The sequence below is a fragment of the Cannabis sativa genome, chromosome 9 (assembly GCF_029168945.1).
Source record: "Cannabis sativa cultivar Pink pepper isolate KNU-18-1 chromosome 9, ASM2916894v1, whole genome shotgun sequence".
NCBI classification, from domain to species: domain Eukaryota; kingdom Viridiplantae; phylum Streptophyta; class Magnoliopsida; order Rosales; family Cannabaceae; genus Cannabis; species Cannabis sativa.
Window position 1 is genome coordinate 41,953,879 of NC_083609.1, and position 22,768 is coordinate 41,976,646.

The 22,768-nt window shown below is 32.0% G+C and overlaps 2 protein-coding genes across 2 annotated transcripts; both read right to left on the bottom strand.

Annotated features, from left to right (window-relative positions):
* Positions 1–10,482: 10,482 nt before the first annotated feature.
* Positions 10,483–11,999, bottom strand: LOC115721889 (transcription factor MYB8). Its single transcript, XM_030650991.2, has 3 exons — positions 11,698–11,999; positions 11,304–11,433; positions 10,483–11,080 (listed from the first exon to the last, which is right to left on the bottom strand). Exons 1-3 carry the CDS (start codon positions 11,825–11,827, stop codon positions 10,630–10,632), a joined length of 711 nt encoding a protein of 236 aa, XP_030506851.2. The 5' UTR covers positions 11,828–11,999; the 3' UTR covers positions 10,483–10,629.
* Positions 12,000–18,029: 6,030 nt separating this feature from the next.
* Positions 18,030–19,673, bottom strand: LOC133030893 (14-3-3 protein 3-like). Its single transcript, XM_061103865.1, is given in 2 exon segments — positions 18,030–18,408; positions 18,636–19,673. Coding segments are annotated over 2 exon segments (447 nt in total). The 5' UTR covers positions 19,053–19,673; the 3' UTR covers positions 18,030–18,378.
* Between the last annotated feature and the right edge of the window lie 3,095 nt (positions 19,674–22,768).

Here is a 22,768-nt window from a genome sequence, read left to right on the forward strand (position 1 = left end):
GCCTTCTCCACCATCTGAGCATAGGTGGTGCTGTCGTCCGTGGTAATCATCAGGTCATGCCTGATCTTGGGATTCAACCCGTCCAGATACTTCTCCTTCCTGCTGAAGTCGGTCGGCACAATTCCCGAGGCCAACCTCGCCAACCGATCAAACTGAGTAGTATACTCAGTGACGCTCATGTTCTCCCGCTGGGTCAGGTGAACGAACTCTTTCCTCTTGGCGCTTCTGACCGCCTCATTATAGTATTTCGCGTTGAAGAGTTCTTGGAACCTTTCCCAAGTCATGGTGGTGACATCGTGAATCTGAGACACCATGTCCCACCATACCAGGGCGTCCTCCTGGAACTGAAATGTGGCGCACACCACTCTGTCGTTACCGGTGACACCCATGAAATTCAGGATTCTGGTAATCACCGTCAGCCACTGCTCGGCTTTCGATACATCTGGACCTCCCAGGAATACCGGAGGTGCTTGCTTCCGGAACCGCTCATACAATGGTTCCAATCTATGGGCCGCCACCACTATCTCGGCCTGGGCAGCAGGGGCAGGTGCCACTGGAACTACGGGCACTGGAACTGCAGGAGCACCCTGCTGTCTCAACCTCTGAATCTCGAGGTCTTGTTCTTCGATCCGGGCTTGCATCTCCGCAAACCGTAACTCCCAGTTCGGGGCTCCCTGATCGGCTGGGGGAGCCTGGGCAGCCTGTGGCGGGTTCTCAACACCCCGGCCACGAGCCCTGCCTCGGGGACCTCTACCTCGGCCCCTAGCAGGTGGGGGAAACTGAGCTCCCTCTCCCTGATTCGACCCCACGGAGTTGCCCTGACTCCTGGTAGTCCGCCTGGCGTCCATCTGATTAGAACCGCCTGCGAAACCAAGAGTTGGCATATCAGGTCGTATTCAAGGCGAGCTTACTAATGCCGCTTAATTTGGAAATTAGAAATGAAACATGCGCCTATTCTACTATCAGGCTACTAACATGCTTCCTAACAGGCTTTTCTTTTTCATAACTGAATAAAATAAACTACTAAAGCAATAAAGGCTTACTGAACCGTGAACCGAGCTAACTGCTGATGATGATTGTACATGTCGTGACGATCTTCGGAAGACAACACAGCGGCTCTGATACCAAATTGTAACACCCTAACTATCTTAGGCGTATTACGTGATTTTTAAACGTACTGTGCAGCTCGTTGCTAATCAACGAGGTTTATGGAAAAACGTGATTAATTAAAATTTTGCTTTTTAATTAAACTTGTAAAACATATTATAAAAGTCTCGGGATCCCGATTTATAAAATCATTTACAAACGTTTTAACTGATTAACTTTTACATCAAAATGAAAGTCGTCTAACGACAGTTACAAAAATCTCAGCCGTGCTGTCCCGAGGATCGTACGCTCCAGGCCTAACCGCCCCGACATGTACAATCTCATAAGCTCGCTCACGGTCCATCAGCAACTGCCTTGCCTTTACCTACACATGAACGTAAACTGTGAGTCGACAGACTCAGTAAGAAAAGCATAATAATATCATACATAAAACTGACTGCCGTGTCCAACACGATACTGAGTCCCGCTACTGCCATGTCCAACATGGTACTGAGCACTACTGCCATGTCCAACATGGTACTGAGTTTTGAACGTTCAGGGGACGGTACTATTGACAAGTATCCTCCTGATCGGTCGAACCGGTCATACTCCGGCTGCTGGTCATACTCCAGCCTGTACCGACGGGATAGGTCAATAGCACTGAACCACCAACCAAGTGTCGGCTGATCGGTCGAACCGGTCATACTCCGTGTGGTCATACTCCGGACTGTACCGACGTGACGGGGTTGGATGGTTCGAAGCCTAAATACATATCTAATGTAATCTAGCGGGCTTCCTACATGCACGCTAAACATGTAATCTACATATGCATCTTGTTATACTAATCTTACCCGGATTAGATTTCGGGTGTGCGGTCAACCCGACAGGAACCGAAGGCCGAGTGGCGGATTGCGGCTCCTAAACCATAAAAATCACAACGCTATAAGTGACACGCTAAATCACTTCCCGGGGACTAAAACTTGGAACTAAAAGTTTCCCTATCGATAAAAAGCATGGCAATACCCCTAAAAACCCAAAAACGAGGAAAACTAGGGTTCTGAAAAATCCCCCAACCGGTAGACCGGTTGCCCAACCGGAATTCCGGTTCTGGGAAATTCAGGACCCCCATCCGGAATTCCGGATGCTCAACCGGAATTCCGGTTCCTCGCAGGCAGCCAACTAAAAATCCCATAACTCGACCAATTCAACCCCAATTGGTCCCAAACTTTCCAGACCTGTTCTAAACTACCCCTAGAACAAATCCAAGGCATCAAATTCACCCAGAAAACACATATACAAAATTCACCATTGGAGCTCAAGCTTTGAGTTCCAAACTCAAGCTTGAGCAAATCCACCTAACATGCATCCTAGCCTAGTTAATTCTACTTAACTAAGCATAATAACACCTCTGAAAACATACAAGAACATCCAGCAACATCACAGAACAAAATGAACCATTTCTTTCAAAAATTCACAACTTTTTCACATAAAAACTAAAAGCTTGAACAACCTAGCTACTCATGCTTCAAACAACTCAATTATCATCAATTAAACATGCTTTAATCCACATAAAATAACCACAGAAAGCAGCAGCAACAACATCCAAAACAACATGCATTTACTCATCTTTTTATCAAAAATCCAAGAAAACATAGAAGGATAAGTTCAAGGATCTTACCTACAATTGAATCACACTTAAAATGGTAGAAAAAGGATTGAATTGAAGAGAAAATCCCCCAGCCCTAGCAGCTCACACCAAGCCGAAATAGAGAGAGAGAAAGAGAGAAAAATTCTCTTTGATTTCAAGGTTTTTTCTAATTTTTACTAAGTGTGAAAAACAAATGAAATAAAGGTCATATAATACCATTTTATTCAGCCAACAATTAACAAATAAAAATAAACATTTAACATTTAATTTTTCAAATAAAAAGCTCACATAAGACAAAACACTAATGGGGCAAAAAGACCATTTTGCCCCTCCACCATAAACCATGACAATCATACTAAAGGGGTATTTTTGGGAAATTCTAAATTCCCGGCCATTCCCGACATTCCCAATGTCTAGAACCCGTCCCCAAAATACTAACATACTAAGTTGTGATTTCTACTGAGCCAAACGCCGAGTTCCAAAATACCGGACACCGGAAATGCGAAATAAAACTACTGATGACATGATCATGCATTTCTGAATTCCGTAAATAACAGTAATAAATTATTTAAATAGCTATAAATAATTTCATAATTAAACATAAACAGCTGCTAATTTCCAAATTAACTAAGCGGGCTTTACAGTACTCCACCATTTATGTTCGTTTGGTCAAGCTCGAAGGAGATCATCCTTTGCTTACTATTCGCCAGATAGAAGCTATAGATTCCATGTTTATGCTAGCGCTCCCACTCAATTGCACTACCGTGTTCCCAAAATGTACGTATCACCCTGACCTAAAAGTAGGCTTAACTAACAAATCAAAGAACACGAATAGCCTTTCAAGATTGAGCCTAATCATAACAGGATTAAGAACATTTGATCTATGATCAACTAGGCGATATTGACTTGAATAGATATTACGGTAAGTTTAATAAATCTAAGTCAAAGTTCAATATCGGTCCCTTCCGATGCATACTCCATGCATCCAACCTGAGCTTTACTTTAACCAATGCTCTGGAAAGAACATAGCACTTCTCCAAATGCAAGTAAACTCTGTTGTAGATTATCATATCAGTAAAATCCTATGTCTGATAAATCTAGGAAACTTTATTCACATAGTCATGTTTACTTTCCAATGTGTTGACGGCACAATAAACAGGATCAAGTATGTGAAAAGGGTTCAGATGAATTTATACATTATATACATATAATCATGAAATAAATCATGTGAACCATGCAACATTAAATGTTATTTTTGATCTATATTAATAAGTAAATCTGATTATATTGAAATGAGTTTTATTTAGGGCATAAAACCCAACATGTCACTCCAGGGCCCTTCTCATTTGAATTACCCCTGCCCCTAGCCATTAGATCATTTTGCACGGTATGCAAGGACATGCATGCTTTATGTGGCGTGAGAAACAACCTCCACTACTACAATATGGGCCTTTAGCTTCCCTTTTTTTAACTTATTTTATAAAAAGATAAGCTAAAGGGTGTGAAAACACCCACCTGATTCGAAATTGACATTTAGAGGCGGTTTTTTGGTAAAAACCGTAGGTATATATATTAATAAACCCTATCCCGTCGGTTGGAAATTGGGAATTTTTAAGGGTTTTTGGGAGACCCTATGCCGTCGGTTCCTAGCAAAGAACCGACGGCATAGGTGCACACTTTATTGACACGTGTGCACCTATGTCGTCGGTTCTTTGTTAGGAACCGACGACATAGGGTCTCCACTGAATAACCTTTGCATCGTCTTCTTCTTCCTCACTTATTCTTCTCCAGCATATACCAGCCACTTCTACAGTAGAGAAAATCCACGAAAACCCTCGCCAACCACCTCTAAAAACCCCCATATCTTTCTCATTTCTTCACCATTTCACCTCATTTTTGTCTTAAAAGTTTCTATTTTCAATATCTAATCCCACACACTAAATTTTTTTTGTTTTTTCACCCATTTACACTGTACCCGAACCTATTTTAAAAAAAGGTGGTGGTTTAACTCCGACCACCGATTTTAGCGGAGAAATCGTTTAATCTCAACATTCATTAAGGTATAAATATGATTTCTGTTCATTTTATTAATGTACATTGGTATTATTTCGTTTTTGTAAATTATTTTTAGGATTTTTTCATTTTATAAATATTATATTGTGTGTGCTATAGGTGGCTGGATTTTTGGTAGCAATTTGTCGCCAGATTGCGTTTATAAGGTAAATATTTATTTACTTGATATATAATATATATGTATATATTTTGTATTTTATTATTGAATATGTGTTTATATATATGTTGTGTGTATATATATTGTGTATATACTATTTGTGTATTTTGTGTATTTGTATTGTATATATATTTGTTGTGAATGAGAATGAGAGGTAGTAGGAATTTAATTAGTTTAGAGTTAAAGTTTTTAAAATAATGGTAGTGTGATATTTAATTGATTATATATGTATATATATGTATATGTTATTTTTAAAAAAATTAACTATGGAAATTAGTAACTAGTAACTTGCTACTTTGTTTAATAACTAGTAAGTAATTTAATAATTAAAATTTTAATTTGGTTGTATATTGCATTATGTTATAGGTTGTGTGCTAATATTTGAGAGTCGATCGACATATTTCGGTGTTGATCGGATTTGCAATAGGTATATCCATCCGCTAACCTTTTGTTATTATAATTAATTATCAATGCATGCTTAGTTGATTTTGAATATCTTAAATATTCATTCGTAGTGAAGTAGGTTCTGCGAATACATGTACTGCAGTCGGATTGGTGGATAAATTTTGTATTGTTTATGTTAGTTTCTTTGTTCTGTATTGTTATATTTGTTTTGTTTGTTACTTTAGGCACTTTTAAAATTTTTGGGAACGTCCAATTACAGCCGTTATGCTGCAAAAATTTCGGTAGAATTTGGATCAAATTTCAGTAGAATTTAGTGTTAGTAGCATGATTATCAATTTTGTTTGTTAATGGTGTAGATATGGCCAACTCGAGTTCAGGATCTGATTCAGACCCAGAGGCAGAGTGTCCAACAGTAATACCTACAAGAGGGCCTACTCAAATGAATGAAATATCCAAGCTAATGGATCAAGGCAAAAGAGTGGCCCTCGAGGTTAATGACAAAGAACAATACTGCGGGAAAAGCTATGCTAAGCTCGTATCCACTCTAGGTGTCAGATGCCGGCAGACGATAGGGTTGTCCTATAAAAATTGGAAAGAAGTCAACCCGACTCTGAAAAATAAAGTTTGGAACGACATACAAGTAAGCTGTTATTTGTTAGAATTTTGATTTGTTTTTCTATTAATTCAAATGTTCACTCTAACCATGTTTGTTTCCCTTCAAACTAGACGGGGTTCATTGTGCCGGACTCCTTCAAACATGATTGTCTCATCCTAGCTGGAAAGTTAATGAAAGACTTCAAGAATAGGATGACAAAAGACATCATAATGCCCGCGTTGCAAGAGAAGGATCTGGGACGACTGGCACAAGTCCCTGAAAAGCACCCCGAGATTGACGCTGCTGATTGGTGCACTTTTGTTGAAAGTCGACTAACTCCTGAATTTCAGGTACGCTAATTATATTAACACTAAGATAAACTCTTAAATACAAGTACATGTATCTAATGTATTTTTTTGGCATTGTAGGAATTGAGTAAGGTGCAACGTGAACGTTCATCGAAAATTCAATCCAGACATCGTAGTGGTCGGAGTGGAATGGTGAACGTACGGGAAGCTGTGGTAAGTAATGCTTAAAATTTAATGTGCTATAATTTGCTATAAAATTTAATTGGTACTCATTTAATTGTTATAACGTGATGTAGAAAAAGGATCTCGAAGTTGCAGATCCCCCCCACCACCGTGTTTGGATTAAATCTCGCACCAAGAGTCGAAAACTTGTCACTGATTACGGCAAGGAAATTGCAGAGAAGATAGTAAGTATATATTAATCCTTAATTGAGTTCTACTCATGAGTTAGTGTATATAATTCATATACTAATTGCTTGAATATATGTGTGCATTAGGCTCAATTAGAGGAGAAGCTTACTCAGGGACAAATTCAGGTCCAAGGCCAAAACGATATCCTGACGCAGGCGCTCGGGACACCAGAGCATCCTGGACGTGTCAGGGCTACTGGGTATGCTATTACTTGAAATGTTATTTATTTAGTTACACAAATAAAATCGTAGCTAATTTGCATTTTATGATTTGTAGGTTCCTGACCAGGGCATCTCAACTGTTCGGCAGGAAGAAAAGGGAAGTGTCTGATGTTGTGGCTCGGCAAGCGAAGGAGAATCAAAAATTAAAAGTCGAAGTCCAATCCCTTAAGCAGCAGAGAAACGCTGCCGAACAAGAGAAAGAAGGAGAGGTGGCTGGTGAGGCGTATGATCCACAACCATACGCTCCTGAGGATGAGGTACAACCACAAACTTATGCTGAGGAGTTTATTTCCCCCAACGACCAAGGTATCCTGTACAATTTCGATGACCATGCGGCCCTTAATCAGCAAGTACATCTCTGCTCTGACAACATCGACAACATTGTGGCCCGAACATATTTGTACGAGCATGTTGGTAAAATCACTGTTCACTGCCAGGACTACGATGATTCACATGCCCGAATTCTGGTGTCAGAAATCCTGCAAGAGGACGCTGAAATCCCAATCCCAATTGAAGGGTGCAGATATAACCGAGGTAACTTCTCTTATAATTAATTCGTAATGATTAGTGGAGTTTGAATATCTTCAATATTCATCCGTAGTGAAGTAGGTTCTGCGAATATATGTGCTGCGGTGGGATGGATGAACAAACTACTGTTATATATGTGTTATTTGTCGTTATACAGGCATGTTTAAAATTTTTTGGGCCATTCAATTACAACTGTTATGCTGCCGAAATTTCGGTAGAATTTGGATAAAATTTGATATATTATGTTCCGTTTTGTTTAGGGTCCACTAGCTCAACCGCCCTCAAGACGTGATGCGTCGAAGGGGAAAGCTCCGATGCTTTCTCCACAAGGCGGTGGTGCACGGGAAGATGACTTGTTCACGGAAGAGAAGATGGCGTTGATCCCTAATTCGCTAAAATGGATGATTCGTGAATTCCTGAGGCTCAAAGATAAACGTGATATAATCACAATTCCTGTCCCCTGAGGATTCATTGCACCGCGTACCCAGATCACGTTATCTGGAGAGGATTTGCAGTAGGTTGCTACGTGTGACTACATCGGCAACTAGGGAATGCTGTTTGGAATGATGTATACTCTTCTTTAATCTAATTAACCTTATATCAAATTGTAGTCAAATTATTATAAGACACTAACACTTTTTTTGGCAGGCACATATGGGAGAGCATCAACGGTCTGAGGAAAATTTTCAAGTTTTACGACCCAGAGCTTCTCATAGTGCATGGGATCACCGATGAAGAAAAGAGTCAGTCTTTTGACGATGCGGCAAGACGATTGGCTAATTGGTTATCATTAATGAATAACAACCACAAAATGTTCTTTATTCCTTGGAATATCGGGTAAGCTTTATTAAATTCTTTAGTGCTAATTGTTCATTTCTATATTATGTCTTCAAATTATTTTTATACTATCTTACTTATATTCCAATATAATTTTCTAGGATGCATTGGACGCTAGTGGTGGTTACGCCAAGGAAAATTATCCATCTAAACCCTGTAAGTGGCCACCCAATTCCCGAAGAAATAGAACAAATGATCGGAAGGTAATAATTTAATGACTTCTTATGTAACAAATTTAAATTAACTAACGAATTGAAATGCTAATATAATTTTCCAAAACAGGGCATTCATGTATATAGGGAACGCACATGAGTATCTTGGCCCGTGGCTAGGAATTAACCAAGTAAACTGTCGAAGACAACCTAAAAGCCAAAAATGTGGTTTTTATGTTTTGAAATATATCACTGACATCATCGCACGTGCCAACCCCAGCCGTTACATACAAGATCAAAAAGCTGTAAGTTTTAATTATTGATTATAGTATATAAATTCTATAATAACAAATATATAATATACATATATATAAACTAATATAAATTTATAATTTTTTTTAACAGTTTGGGGGTAAGAAGCAATACGATCCAAAAACAGAATTGTTATCACTACAGCGAAAGTGGATAGAACAATTGATGGCGGTGATTCACGGTGACGATTGAGGTTGAAAGGTCCAAGAATTTTTCTTCATTATGTAATTTTTATAGATTAACTTGTAGTTAGATTTATTAACTTATTAATATTTTTAACTAATTTTACATTAGTCTTTGTGTAATATTTAATTACTTTTATGAAATTAAATTATGTATTTTATACAAATTTAAATAATATTTAATTTACAATTTAAAAAATAAATATGCAATTTAAATTAAATAAAATAATATATAAATTAATAAAATAAATATGTAATTAAAATTATATAATTAAATTTAAAAAAAAATTGAAAAAACTGAAATTCGTGTACTTATGGCTTCGGTTGCTACGCTACATATGGCGTCGGTTGCTACGCTACATATGGCGTCGGTTCCTAGCTAATAACCGATGCCATAGGGGTACATATGGCGTCGGTTCATTTAAACCTTTTAGCTTCGCCCTGATCAGCGTCGGTAGCGAATTTTGCGAAAACCGACGCTGAAAGGGCTTAAAAACTGCCTCTAAAGGGGGTTTTTGTAGTAGTGCTCTGATATCATAATTATTGTAACTAAATGTATGTTTAGTAACAATACTTGGTGTGACTAAAAGTAAATTAGTGACAACTTGTATCTAAATATTATGTTTTACTCACAAGTAATTTTTTGATGTGACTAAAGTCTTATTTAGTCACAAAAAAATTATGTTGTGACTAGAAAGCTGTCAATAAATATAGCATTTTTTTCTTAGTGTTAGGTTTACTATTGAGCTCATCATTTAGTTTACTTATATTCACTTAGAGCTCGTTTGGAACGTCGTATTATAGGTCGTATTGTATTGTATTGTATTATATTGAATTGAATTATAGATCATATTTTTATATAATAGTATGTTAAACTTTAATTTATACTAAAATATTATATATTTAGGTGTCTATAAAAGTTAATACCACATATAGTTTTACATAAAAATATTGCATAAAATATAATTCAATACAATACGACTTAATACGGCGTTCCAAACGAGCCCTGATATGTTAATTTAAAATATTAACTCAAATAAATTGTTTTAATTTGTAAACTGCCACGAATATTGGATTATTAGAAAATAATCCTACCACGAAAGGTAGCGAAACCAATTTCAAATATGTATTACATATTTCTTATCCTAATACATTAATACATTAATCATGTTAATTTATTAGAAGACAATTTCTTAGTACTAATTAAGTAGCATCATATCTAACATAATAATGTTATAAATATAAATAAGAATATACACATCAGCCGTCGTCATATTTCATGTAACTTCATATGTTTATCTACTCTTCTTCTGATGGTGATCTCGATCCATCATTTTCTGATCCACAATTTACACCTACCCGATGAAATGACAGGTATACTGTATACTAGCTAACTGGCCAGCTGCTTCCTTTTTGTTTCTCCAATTTATAATCATCTAATTCAACAAGTGTTAGATGATGAAAGATAGTGACCGAAAAGATATTGATCTTGCAATAATTTTATCAAGATGTATACGTTTTGTTCTTTTTATATATATGTATATATAATATTAATAACAACAACAAATCAAGAGGTGTTGCCGAGCAAATCTTTATTATTATTCCCTAATTTCTCTAAATTAAGGAAGCATTAATAGCTACCCCGAGAAAATATAATTCCATCATTTGATTTAGTAGTATATATTTATCTAATTATGAAGTACTTTGTTAATAATTATCTAAAAAGGATGAGAGTCGGAAAAGTAGTGTAAATATTATTACTACTAACTTCCATCTCCATTGAGTTTAAGGGCTCTTTATTTTGTGGTTCAGTCTCTTTAAGGGGATGGTGATCATGATGATGATCATTGTGATCAGAATAAGGAAAGGCAATGGTAAGATCAAGATTAATTAGGTGTTTGCGATTGTGATTGTTATCAGAAGAGGCAGCTGCAGATGTTTCATCTGAGTTTGAGGCATGGGCGTTGATTGAGCCAGAAATAATATTATGGCTGTTGTGAGGATGAGTGGTTGTAGCACTATGATCATGATTTTGGCTTCGGTTGACCTTATGATTATTTGGATCAATTCCCAAATTTATGAGCTTCTTTCGTAAGTGAGAATTCCAATAGTTCTTCACCTCGTTATCCGTTCTCCCTGGTAACCTTCCAGCAATTAGAGACCACCTACCAATCCACCACATACAAACTTTTATTTTATTTTTTTACCAAATAATATATGTAAACTCAATTGAAACAAATTAAGTAATATGTACGTAATAATAATTTACATAACAACCTAGCTAATAATTCGTGTAATGTTTTTTTATATATAAAATGTATAATGTATGATCATTTACAAGTAATTTATACATATATATTATGTGTAAATAATATTAATTATTATTACCGATTGCCAAGGAGGGCATGAAGCTTGATAATGAGATCCTCTTCGTCCTCTCCAAAGTTTCCCCTTTTAATGTCTGGTCTAAGATAGTTAATCCATCTAAGCCTGCAACTTTTGCCACATCGGTGCAGACCTATATATATTGTATATATCCAACATATATATTATTATACACGCATTCAATTAATTAATAAGTATTCACTACATAAAGTTTCTTCTCTTTATTTTTACTTTTTGTAAAATTAGGTGACATGACAAAATCAACTTGAACGTACATCCCAAATGATCTTCATATATTATTATAACCCTTGAACAATTTCAAATATTTATGTAGATATATATATATTAGGAGTTATCATATGGTGCGTATGTGTGATTATTATACGTACGTACGTACCTGCAGCCTTGGGGAGTGAGCGCCAACATCCTTCGCCGTGAGTTGTGATATAATCAATCAGCTTTTGGTCTTCGTGCTTCGACCATGCTCCCTTGTTCGTTCCATCTTTATCACAGCAAGGTTTTCTCATTCTTTATGTGTGTATATACAATATGTATCTACCTCAGTTTTAATTTTCTGTAATTGTTCAGCAGAAAGTCTGGCAGAGGCGAAATATGCTCTTCTACATATATGATAGGTATTTCTATAAATATATATATATATATATATAACAGGGAAAGAGAAGGAGAGAGAGAGAGAGAAATTGTGAGAATGGACTAGCATAAGTGGTGCATATACTGGTGATCGTGTTAGCATATAGCACTGATTAGTAGGAATAGAGAATAGTAATGGTTGACTTTGACCGGTTGTTTTGGCCATGCATGCATGCATACATTTATATTTTATTAGGTGGGTCTCACTCACGATACTTACGAAATACTATTTTAGATCGTTAGGTCTTGTAATGTGTGGTGTGGTTTACCGTTAAGTATGCATCCTTTTCCTAGTTCTCATCACATACATACCAATATCTTATCTTATTTCGTTCTTCTAGTTATCTTATTACTCTCTCTCTTTCTCGCTTACTTTTCACACTATTCTTTTGTTGGGCGTTGCCACAAACAAAATTTTGATCACCAACACCAACCACCATATATATTATATATTATAGTAAAAACAAAAATAAAGATGAATATATATAAAGGCGTCGGCTACAGTACACATATGGCTAAATACGTCATCCAACATGCATAGGCGGACCTAAAATTAGAGATAGAAATAATACATAATTGGTAGTTAGTGTAGGTATTTGTTCTTTACTTAGTAGATTTGGTCTTGAATATGAGTTCTATCTTTTATTTTTATTTATATATAAATCTAATGTTTTGAAAAATTAAGCTACAAAATATTAACTTAAAGCATTCAAACTACAAATAATTTCTTTTTTGTTGAAAAAAAAACTTATTATGTTAATGAATTAATTGTTTGAATTATATATTTAATCTATAAGTAATACAAGTTCTTACATAAAAAAATAAAATAAAAATTATAAAATCTCATGTTATTATTTAGATTTGTTTCAATTTATATAATAATTTCATTTCAAATTTAAGTAAAAAAATGTATTATAGATTTTTCTTTTTTGCTTCAAAAAATATTATTTTAAATTCTAGTGCAAATTTTAGTTACCTCACCTTAAAATTATATTCTAGATCCGCTACTACCAACATGACACCTGGTTTTTTTTTCTAGCTTTAGAAAATATTTTATTGCATTTATAAATTACTTTTTAACTGGTTATTGTAGGTTACATTTATGGTTAAATATTTAATCAATTTTTTTATTATGATGTTATGTCTATAGTCATATTTTACATCAATTAATAAAAGGTCTAAATGTCAATCCACCCTTATTTTTTTTTTTTTTAAAGCACTTAACAAATTCATTGAAACTAGAATAACATCATATAGCTAGTTATGAATACTAAACATGTCATCTCATGTTCATCAAATAAATACTAAATATGGCATAATAATCAAAATAATACTATATTCTAACAAAAATAAAAATAATCATATCTACCAAAACAAGTTGTTTATTTATCCAAAAAGCATGTGCAACTAATTTACAAGCAACATAAATTAGGAACACTCATGGAAATTTAAATAACAAACTTGTAAAAACTTATAATAATAATCACAAAATCATTTGAGTAAAGGACTCTGATAGAAAAGCAATCATAATTGTAAAATCTTGGTACCAGACAACAATCTATTGTCATCACCAGCATCACGCAAATTGTTTTAAAAACTCACTATTCTTTCTCTAAAAGCTTGACGGGACTAAAGTATCTTAGCTGCACATAAACAAACTATATATTAGTGAGATAAAAATTAAAAATAATGAGAAAATAAACATTGCAAATTTATATTTTATTTTCACTACAAATAAACAAAATAAGCATCAATAGATAGAATTTATAGAAAACACTAACAATAGTTACTATATAAAAAAGTATTTCCAATCGAAAAATTATAAAAAAATGTAAAGTGACTTATCTTATCAAATGCATATTAGTGTCTCAAGGAAGATCCACGAGTACTAATTTAATCATTTAAATAATTATTATAATTTCAATGACTTTATAACTCAAATATTAGATAACTTAAATCTTTTAATTAATAACTTAAATTATATTTGTAATAATTTAATTTAACTACTGAAAAGATTTAATGATAGAGGTTTCAAAAAGAATATATGATTTGAAGAAATTTTTAAAATGAATAAGACTAAAAATATTTATTTCATAAAAAAAATAATTAAAAAAACAAACTAGTCTAATCAAATGTGTTCATTTTTAATGATTTATAAATAAAAATACTAATAAAATCATGTGTGATTTTTGTTAGAGTATATAAAACTAATTCTTTAATTAGCAGCTATGAAATTATGGATTACTGATGACGTAGTTGCCTACTTATTCCTTTAACCCGAAATAATTAGAATATATGTGTATGTGTTTTGGGATAGATCGATGTTCATAAATGGGCACCATTCATGATATTTGGACTTTTATGAATTTATAATTTTTTTTAGGGAAACTTATAAAAATATTAGAATTTGGGTTAACTTTTACAAAAATACTGTCACACGGAAAAGTTTTCAAAAATACTGTGTTTTTATAAAACACCAGTAGAACACAAAACAGAACAACTCAAAACAACAGTAGAACACGAGTGAAAACTTAACACAGCATACTGCAGTATAAAACTTATAAAAAAACACATTAAAAAAGTAAAAAATACTGCCTGACAATATTTTTGTAAAAAAATAACAAAAGTCAGTATACCATGTAAATTTCCCTTTTATTATTATTATTTTCAATTGTAAAACTTATGTATTTTTTTTTTAAAAAAAAAACGTTATGTAATTATATTTAGACGTCTTTTAATGTAAATTTTAAAATCATAAATATCAATCAATATATAAAGGAAGGTATAAACCAAAATTAGCTCCCAGCTTATCTTCTCTTTTTTTTTGAGTTTTTTCTAATTTTTAGTAATTTATAGTTTTAATTTATATATTATCCTAATCCTAATCCTAACAATAATATAACAATAATACTAATTAAAATGGGTAAAATCGTTTTTTTTTTTTTTTAAATTGATAGCTTACAATAAACATGATAATGAATAGCTTGCAATATATCTTTTCATTTCTTACCTAAATATTATTAATATATCACCATCAAGATAATGAATATTTATTTGTTTCTACTCAATATTAATTAATATTAATAAATATTCCAAACGAAAAGGCATAAACAGCTCCAAAAGGAGAGAATGGTTTAAAAGGAAAAAAAAAATAGGAGACCGACCTGAATATAAAGGAATGCACTAATTGATTGTGTAACAGTCAAAAACTTTCTATTTGATTGTAAAAACCATAAACCACCTTTTTATATAGATACCTAATTAATCATATTATTAGTAACTTGTGTAATAATACATACACTGTAAAAAATTATCATTCTTTGACACTGTTAGAGTCTTTACGATGCTTCCTTTGTCAATTTTTTTTTTTAAAAAGTGACCTCTACATTTGAAGCTCTTTTTTTTTTTCATCACCTCCATCCTTTCTAAGCACTTCCACGTAAGTTATTTTTTTCCTAAAATTTCATTCAAACATACATGATTCATTCCTAAAATTTTAATACACACTCAGATATGTTTATATATATACAATGTAGTCCTTTTGTTAGAAAACATTAACTAAATTAATTGGTTTTGTTGGATTAATTCATTATTATTTCATCACCAACAACTTTTTCCTTGGCACCTATGTAAGTATTTTTTTTTGGCTAGAATTTCATTCAAACATACATGATCCATTTATAAAATTTAAACAGACATATATATACAATGTAAGTCTTCTTGTTGAAATTTTTTTTAACTAAATGTATTGATTTTGTTAGATTATTATTAATTCATTATGAACTATACATATACATGTAAAAAAATTAATTTCTCCAACAATAGACGTTGCCAATTGTATATGTAAGAATAATTCTTTTTTAACCGTAGATGTTATAAGTTATATATACATCATATCATGTGGCAACAGAATTTTTCATTACTTCTTGTATATATGCATATGTATATACTAGGTAGAAATTACGTGCCGAGGCACGTAAATATTAATTTTATTTAAAGTTTAGTTCTTTATTTTTCTTTCATTTCTGTAACTAAGTATGATTATGTGAATGATTTGTTTTCTGCAAATAATATTTGTGTTATTATATTTGGTTAGTAAAATATAATTGTGTATATATAAGTCATAACAATATATGAAAATAATATTTTTTATCTACTTATAGAGAATTTAGAGGAACAATATATGTATTTTGCAAAATTTTAAGCAAATATTATGTAACGAAAATTAAAGAAAATGTGCGATCTTAAAATAGAAGAAAAAAATATTAAATAAAATCTTAAGCCTATTAAAATAAGGTTTTAGAAAGAAAAGACTAACCATAATCTAAGTGGCTCATTATTGGATAAAGGTAAAGACTAACCATAGATTTAAGTGGCTATTCGTTTCTGTGCCTATTTTTTCTTATGCTATGGTGTCGTTTGGTAACACTTTTTTAATCAGTTTTCTGTTTTTAAAAGTGGAAAAATAAAAAATATTAAATAAAATCTTAAGCCTATTAAAAAAAGGTTTTAGAAAGAAAAGACTAACCATAATCTAAGTGGCTCATTATTGGATAAAGGTAAAGACTAACCATAGATTTAAGTGGCTATTCGTTTCTGTGCCTATTTTTTCTTATGCTATGGTGTCGTTTGGTAACACTTTTTTAATCAGTTTTCTGTTTTTAAAAGTGGAAAAATAAAAAATATTAAATAAAATCTTAAGCCTATTAAAAAAAAAGGTTTTAGAAAGAAAAGACTAACCATAATCTAAGTGGCTCATTATTGGATAAAGGTAAAGACTAACCATAGATTTAAGTGGCTATTCGTTTCTGTGCCTATTTTTTCTTATGCTATGGTGTCGTTTGGTAATACTTTTTTAATCAGTTTTTTGTTTTTAAAAGTGGAAAAATAAAAATATATACAGTAAGTACATCATAGATCTTTGATAATAAAAGAATCTAACAAAAACAGATAATAAAAGAACTAAAACAGATAATGAAATTTAACAGCACATAATTTCAAAAGAATTTCTAATTTACACCTTTTTTTTTTATGCAAAATATCTACACTCTGATTGCTTCAAAGAAAGAATCAAGACAAAAGAAAGGAATAAAGAAACAGAAAGAAAAAGATGTAGAATAACTGATCAATTGAAAATAGTTATTGGCACCATTTTTGAGTATTGGTTATGAAAAATGTTCATACTTTCCCCACTCTGAAGGAGGATTCCATGCTGATAAAAGCATATCTAACTTTGCGTTGGGCAGGCAGTTTCGGACAACAAAATATTTAGTAGTGAAAAGAGCAACTCCAACATCCTTGTGATCTCGGTCAAAGTCATAAATCTGTATTAAAGAAAAAAAGAAAACTATGTCAAACTAACTTTTAAATGCTACCTCAGGAAGGGATATAAAATAAAGAGAAAGAACCCATCAAAGAAGAGTCAATTACATCCCCATAAAGACAAAAAAAATTAAACAAATCAAGGGAAAACATATGTAACCAAATGAAGCCAAAAAAACGAGAAAGAAAGTTAGCTTACCAAGTCACAGTTCATCATATACTTCTTTAAGCATTGAAAAAAAAAAGCAAAAAATTATGTAATTTATGATCGAAATTTCAAATCAAAGACTACATTTTTTTAATACCATATTAATCAAGATCAGGGAATCTTTCAGCAGAATTCTTGTCACAATTTTTTTCGTAAAAACTTTGGAAGAAGAAATTGAGGGACAACACTGAAATCAATTTCTTGAAGTACGAAACTATTTTTGTGCACCATCATATATTTCATTCAGCCATGCTAGTAAATGTTCGGGTTTTGCTGTATTACTCACCAAAGTCATGCACTCATCTATATTCAAAATAACTTTCTCATCTCATCATATAGAGATGTACATACTGTATACCTTATTTCTTATTCAAAACATTAATTAAAGGGCATGATCAATTCTTTTTCATTTTGACACACTGTTGCAAAAGCTGCAACAAAAAAGCTGACCTTTTCTGGTGGCAGATCTATCCCCAAATTTCCACGAGAGAGAATGATACCATCTGCTTCTTATAGAATCTCATCAAAATGAGTTAACCCCTAGAAAGATAGAGAGAGAGAGACATTTCTTGTTAAGAATCACATTGTAATGAAAAGGAGAAGGAAATAATGGCAGACTAAAAATATTTATTGCATGTAAACATCCTCATCCATGTAGATGTGAGTTGTACGTACTAATATGATATGAATTGAATATGGTTGCAAAATTAAACAGAGCAATACAACACCATCTATGGTCAATTAAAGTTGTTATGCTGCTATCCTCAATTAGATAAAGTAACACAAGCATAAAAGCTATGCACTGACCATTTAATTAGTTTCTGGTAAGGCATATCAGAATATTCAAAAGAGAGAGATGCCATGTCTCTCAAGGTGGAACCTATCTCAAGTAGTACATCATAGCCTTTCCTTACATCTTCTTCCTACCTACACATTATTACAAAATCCATTTCATGTATCACAATCGTCTAAAATAAAATTTTCAGATGATGCAAAATAAATAAATTGACATCCCAAAAACATCCCATGACCAGAGGTGGAATTCGATTGACCAAAAGTGAATCGATCCAAATGAAATGAATCAAATCGAATAAGAAAAACTAAAAGTGAATGGATCCAAATGAAATGAATCGAATCAAACCAAAAGGCCTAACCTTAGCAGCCTTGTAGGCAGAAAGAGTATTTTAGGCAGCCTCCTTTCAATCAGAACCATTTTGGAATTCAGCAAGGTACCTGTGGATATCACCCTTCATTTTCAGGTAAAAGACCTTAGATTCAGCGGCGGTGGCAGAAGGGACAAGCTTTCTCTCAAGCAGATCCAGAATATCATCGAATATGGAGGCGAGTTCGTTCTCGATCTTGGACCTGTATTCCTTGATGGTGGACACGTGTTCGACATTACCACGAGTCTCCTCCTTCTGCTCAATGGAAGAGACGATCCGCCACGAGGCACGGCGAGGTCCAACCATATATTCTTGTAAGCAATGGAGAATAGGTTTCGCTCCTCGAATGTGTGCCCACCAACATCGAGATTTGACCATGTAAACATTGTCTTCGCGTGTGACCGCCATTGATGGTGCTCAAAGTTAGGGTATGGGTCTGGTATTGGGAATTGAATCAAAGAGAAATTCATTGCTGTAAGCCGTGGTTGAGGAGTTCAATGGCGATTGGAGAAAGACAAATTCATATTTGAATTGAGTGTGTGATTTTGATTTTTCTTGAATTTCACAATCGTTGTTGGAAAAAAAAATGCTTTTTGTAGGTGGATGGATGTTTGAAAAGAGAGGTGAATCATTGTTTTTCTAGGTGGATCGTTAGCGTTAGCTTAAAAATATTAAAAAAACTTAACAGAGTTGGAAGCCATTGTATTTGTAGCAGCGTCTCTTCATAACAGAGTTGGTTTGTTTAATGTTTTGCTGCTGCGATTAGGGTTTTTAAAATTGGAGAGTGAGTGAGAGAGGGCAGAGTGATGAGAGATTCGTTTACGGATTAATTGAAATCTCAAGATGATTTTTTTTAATTTTAAAAAAAAAATTGTTTAATTTTTTGGTTTAATTATTGGGTTTATTTGTTAATGGGAGATCAAACCTATTAACATCGTTAAATTTAACAGAATATTCTTTTATTTTTAAGGTATATTCTGTTAAACCAAGAAATGCCGTTAGATAGGCACTTTTAATATATAAAGATATAATTTTAATGCAAGGTGTAATGTGAGGTAGCACTTTCTAGGAGTTTTCTATCTTATTTTTTAAATTCCCAATTTTCTTAATTTTTCTCGTTATACAATAATCTATTAATAATTAATGTTAGTATGAACTCTTATTTATTTCTTTTCTTTCAATTTTGTTCTTCATTTTCTCAATTTTAAGTGTACTATTACAAACCAATTAATTTAGTATATTATATGCATATAAATATTTCAGTTATAAGATTAAATTAATATAATATGACTTTATTATTTTTTTTTTCTATTTTTATCATAATTTTTTTTTTCACAATTTGAATGCACAAAAAATACACTGAATTTAATTTTATTATTCTCCATATTATTGAAGATAGATCTATGTGTGCTTTCTCTTTGAAATTATTATGAAGGTACACTAAAATTTCAAAATTAATATATAGTTTTTTTTTCTTTTCTAAATTCATTTGCTTAAAATATTATTATATTATGGTACATTACTATATGTTCAATGTTACATACGTGATTAAAGGAAGTTTGTTAATTATTATTAAGTTTTGCTTATGTATTATTATTAAGTTTTGATATTATGTTACTTTTAATGAGTAGGGAAAGATGTTTCTAATTTCAAGAGATGAAGTTTTTCAGCTTAACATATTTGTTTTTATATTGGAAGTGTCTCATATACTTTATTGCCTTAAGTTAAGTTTTACTTATGGTAAGCTCTCTATCTCAAATCAATTCATTTTCTTTAATACGTTAATTATCTATCTTATATATTTTCTTTTACAAGGCCTCAGGCCCGGCCCTAATGGTGTGCAGGCAGACCTACTGCACAGGGCTCAGGCAAGAAAAGGGCCCAATTTTGTTAATTTTTTTTAATAAGCTGACTAGGGATTTTTTCAAAAATATACTTAAAATATAAAATAATTACAAAAATAACTTAACAAATCTCAATTACACTAATGCCTTGCCACGTCATCAAAAAAATACCTTAATTCTAAAATAATATGCCTGGAATGAATTAATCCTGAAATTCTTTTTTTTTTTTTTTAAATTTTCATGCGTTTCAAAAATAACCTTTTGGTTACTTATGATGTTGATAAGAAACCAGTAAGTAACTTTTTCATAAAAAAGTATCACTTTTATATTATGTAATGTGAAATATATTTTGGTTACCTATAAAACTTACGTGTATACACTTTAATAATCAATTATTTATTTAGATTATATTAATACATTTGAGTAACCTTCAAGTTTATTTTCGAAAATAATGAGTTATCATTCAGTAAGTTGCCATTTTAATAAACTATATTTTAAAAAAAAATATGTATCATGAATATTTAAGTCACCCATATTTTTTAAATATAAATTAATATATACATTTTTAATAGTTAAATAAAGAATCAAGTTGCAAATAACTTTTAAATTATTACAAATAAGACACATTTTTTTGGACAAATTAGTTATAATTTCGATAAGATACCAATTGGTTACTTTTGATAAAACAATCAATTTTAAAATAAAAAGATGATGATCAGACTAAATATCCTATAATCAGATATGCATGTACTTATATATGCCAAATAAATTTATTAGTGTATTTTGGTATATTATTTATTATTGCATATTGAAACAAATTTTCATTCTTTGTTTACATTTTTTGTATAGCCTACCATCATATATGTTAATAAATCTATTGATTTATTTTGGCATATTGAAACAAATTTTTATTTTTATTTTTGTATATTTGAATAATAATTCATTTCATTTCATATAGCCTACCATTATATATGTCAACAAACGTACTAGTTTTTGTTTGTTGGAATAACATTTTATTCTTTTCAATACAGATTATACTATAACCAAACATAATGATATACGCCAATAAACCTATTAGTCTATTTTTCGTATATTGGAACAACAATTTATTTTTTGTTTTCAAACATAATGCGTGCCTATACAATAATAAACTAATTAGTCTATTTTTTTCCAGGTTGAGACATTAAAACTGGTTGTATACAATGTACATGATTGTAACATGTCTTACAGATTTACATAGTAAACTTGGATAACAATATATGCACTTGTCAAATATTTGAATATGATGAGATGTCTTGCTCACATAAAATGCCTTGTTCATAAAGTTATTTGGCATATATGGCTATACTATGCGTATACTCATACATGCGAAATAAACGGATTAATTTATTTTAGCATATTCAACTAAAAATTTACCCATTGTTTACATGATAGCCTTTTTGTATAGCCTATATATCGTATATGCTAATAAATCTATTAGTTTATTCTGACATATTGAAACAAAATTTTATTTTTCTTTTCGTATATTGGAACAACAATTTATTTTATTTCATATAGGCTACTATTATATATGCCAATAAACCTACTAGTTTATGTGTGTTAGAATAATATTTTATATTTTTCAATACAGAGTAAGCTATAATCAAACATAATGATATACACCAATAAATCTATTATAAAATAATATTTTTTAGGTTCAATCTAGTAATCACATGGTTAGAAATTCTTTTTAAAGTTAAAGATGAGAGAGAGAGAGAGAGAGAGAGAGAGAGAGAGAGAGAGAGAGAGAGAGAGAGAGAGAGAGAGAGAGAGAGAGAGAGAGAGAGAGAGAGCGAATAGAAAAGATAAAAAGAAAGAAAATAGGTAAATGATGTATTCTTGAAAAATAAACTTAAGTAAATAAATAAATATTAATAAACTTTCACTCACTTTCAATAATAAACAATTTTTTTATATAAAAAAACAACTAATATGGTAAAGTATGTATTTTTTTTTTTTGCAAGCTATTAGATATGATGGTATATGACATCATCAGTTGACATCAACACCTAGAGTGACTACAAACTCCATAAGTTGATAAATGCAATGTGAAAATTAATCATGACACTAGCGAACAATAAGCAATTAAATACTTTAAAATTGAAAACGGTAAAAACCCACAGTAATATTCACGTTAAAAATAATATTAAATAGAGAAAAACGTCTCCAGATGTAAAAATTCCATCATTAATTGAGAGACGTTGTTTATCTCTCTCTTTCTCCTTCCCAACAAAAGCTCAT

Bases quoted from the DNA above. Each gene is read 5' to 3' on its own strand.
- LOC115721889 (XM_030650991.2), bottom strand. From the start codon at position 11,827: ATGAGAAAACCTTGCTGTGATAAAGATGGAACGAACAAGGGAGCATGG. The intron at 11,434-11,697 runs GTACGTACGTAC...CAATATATATAG, and splicing joins CTCACTCCCCAAGGCTGCAG to GTCTGCACCGATGTGGCAAA. The intron at 11,081-11,303 runs GTAATAATAATT...GTGGATTGGTAG, and splicing joins CATGCCCTCCTTGGCAATCG to GTGGTCTCTAATTGCTGGAA.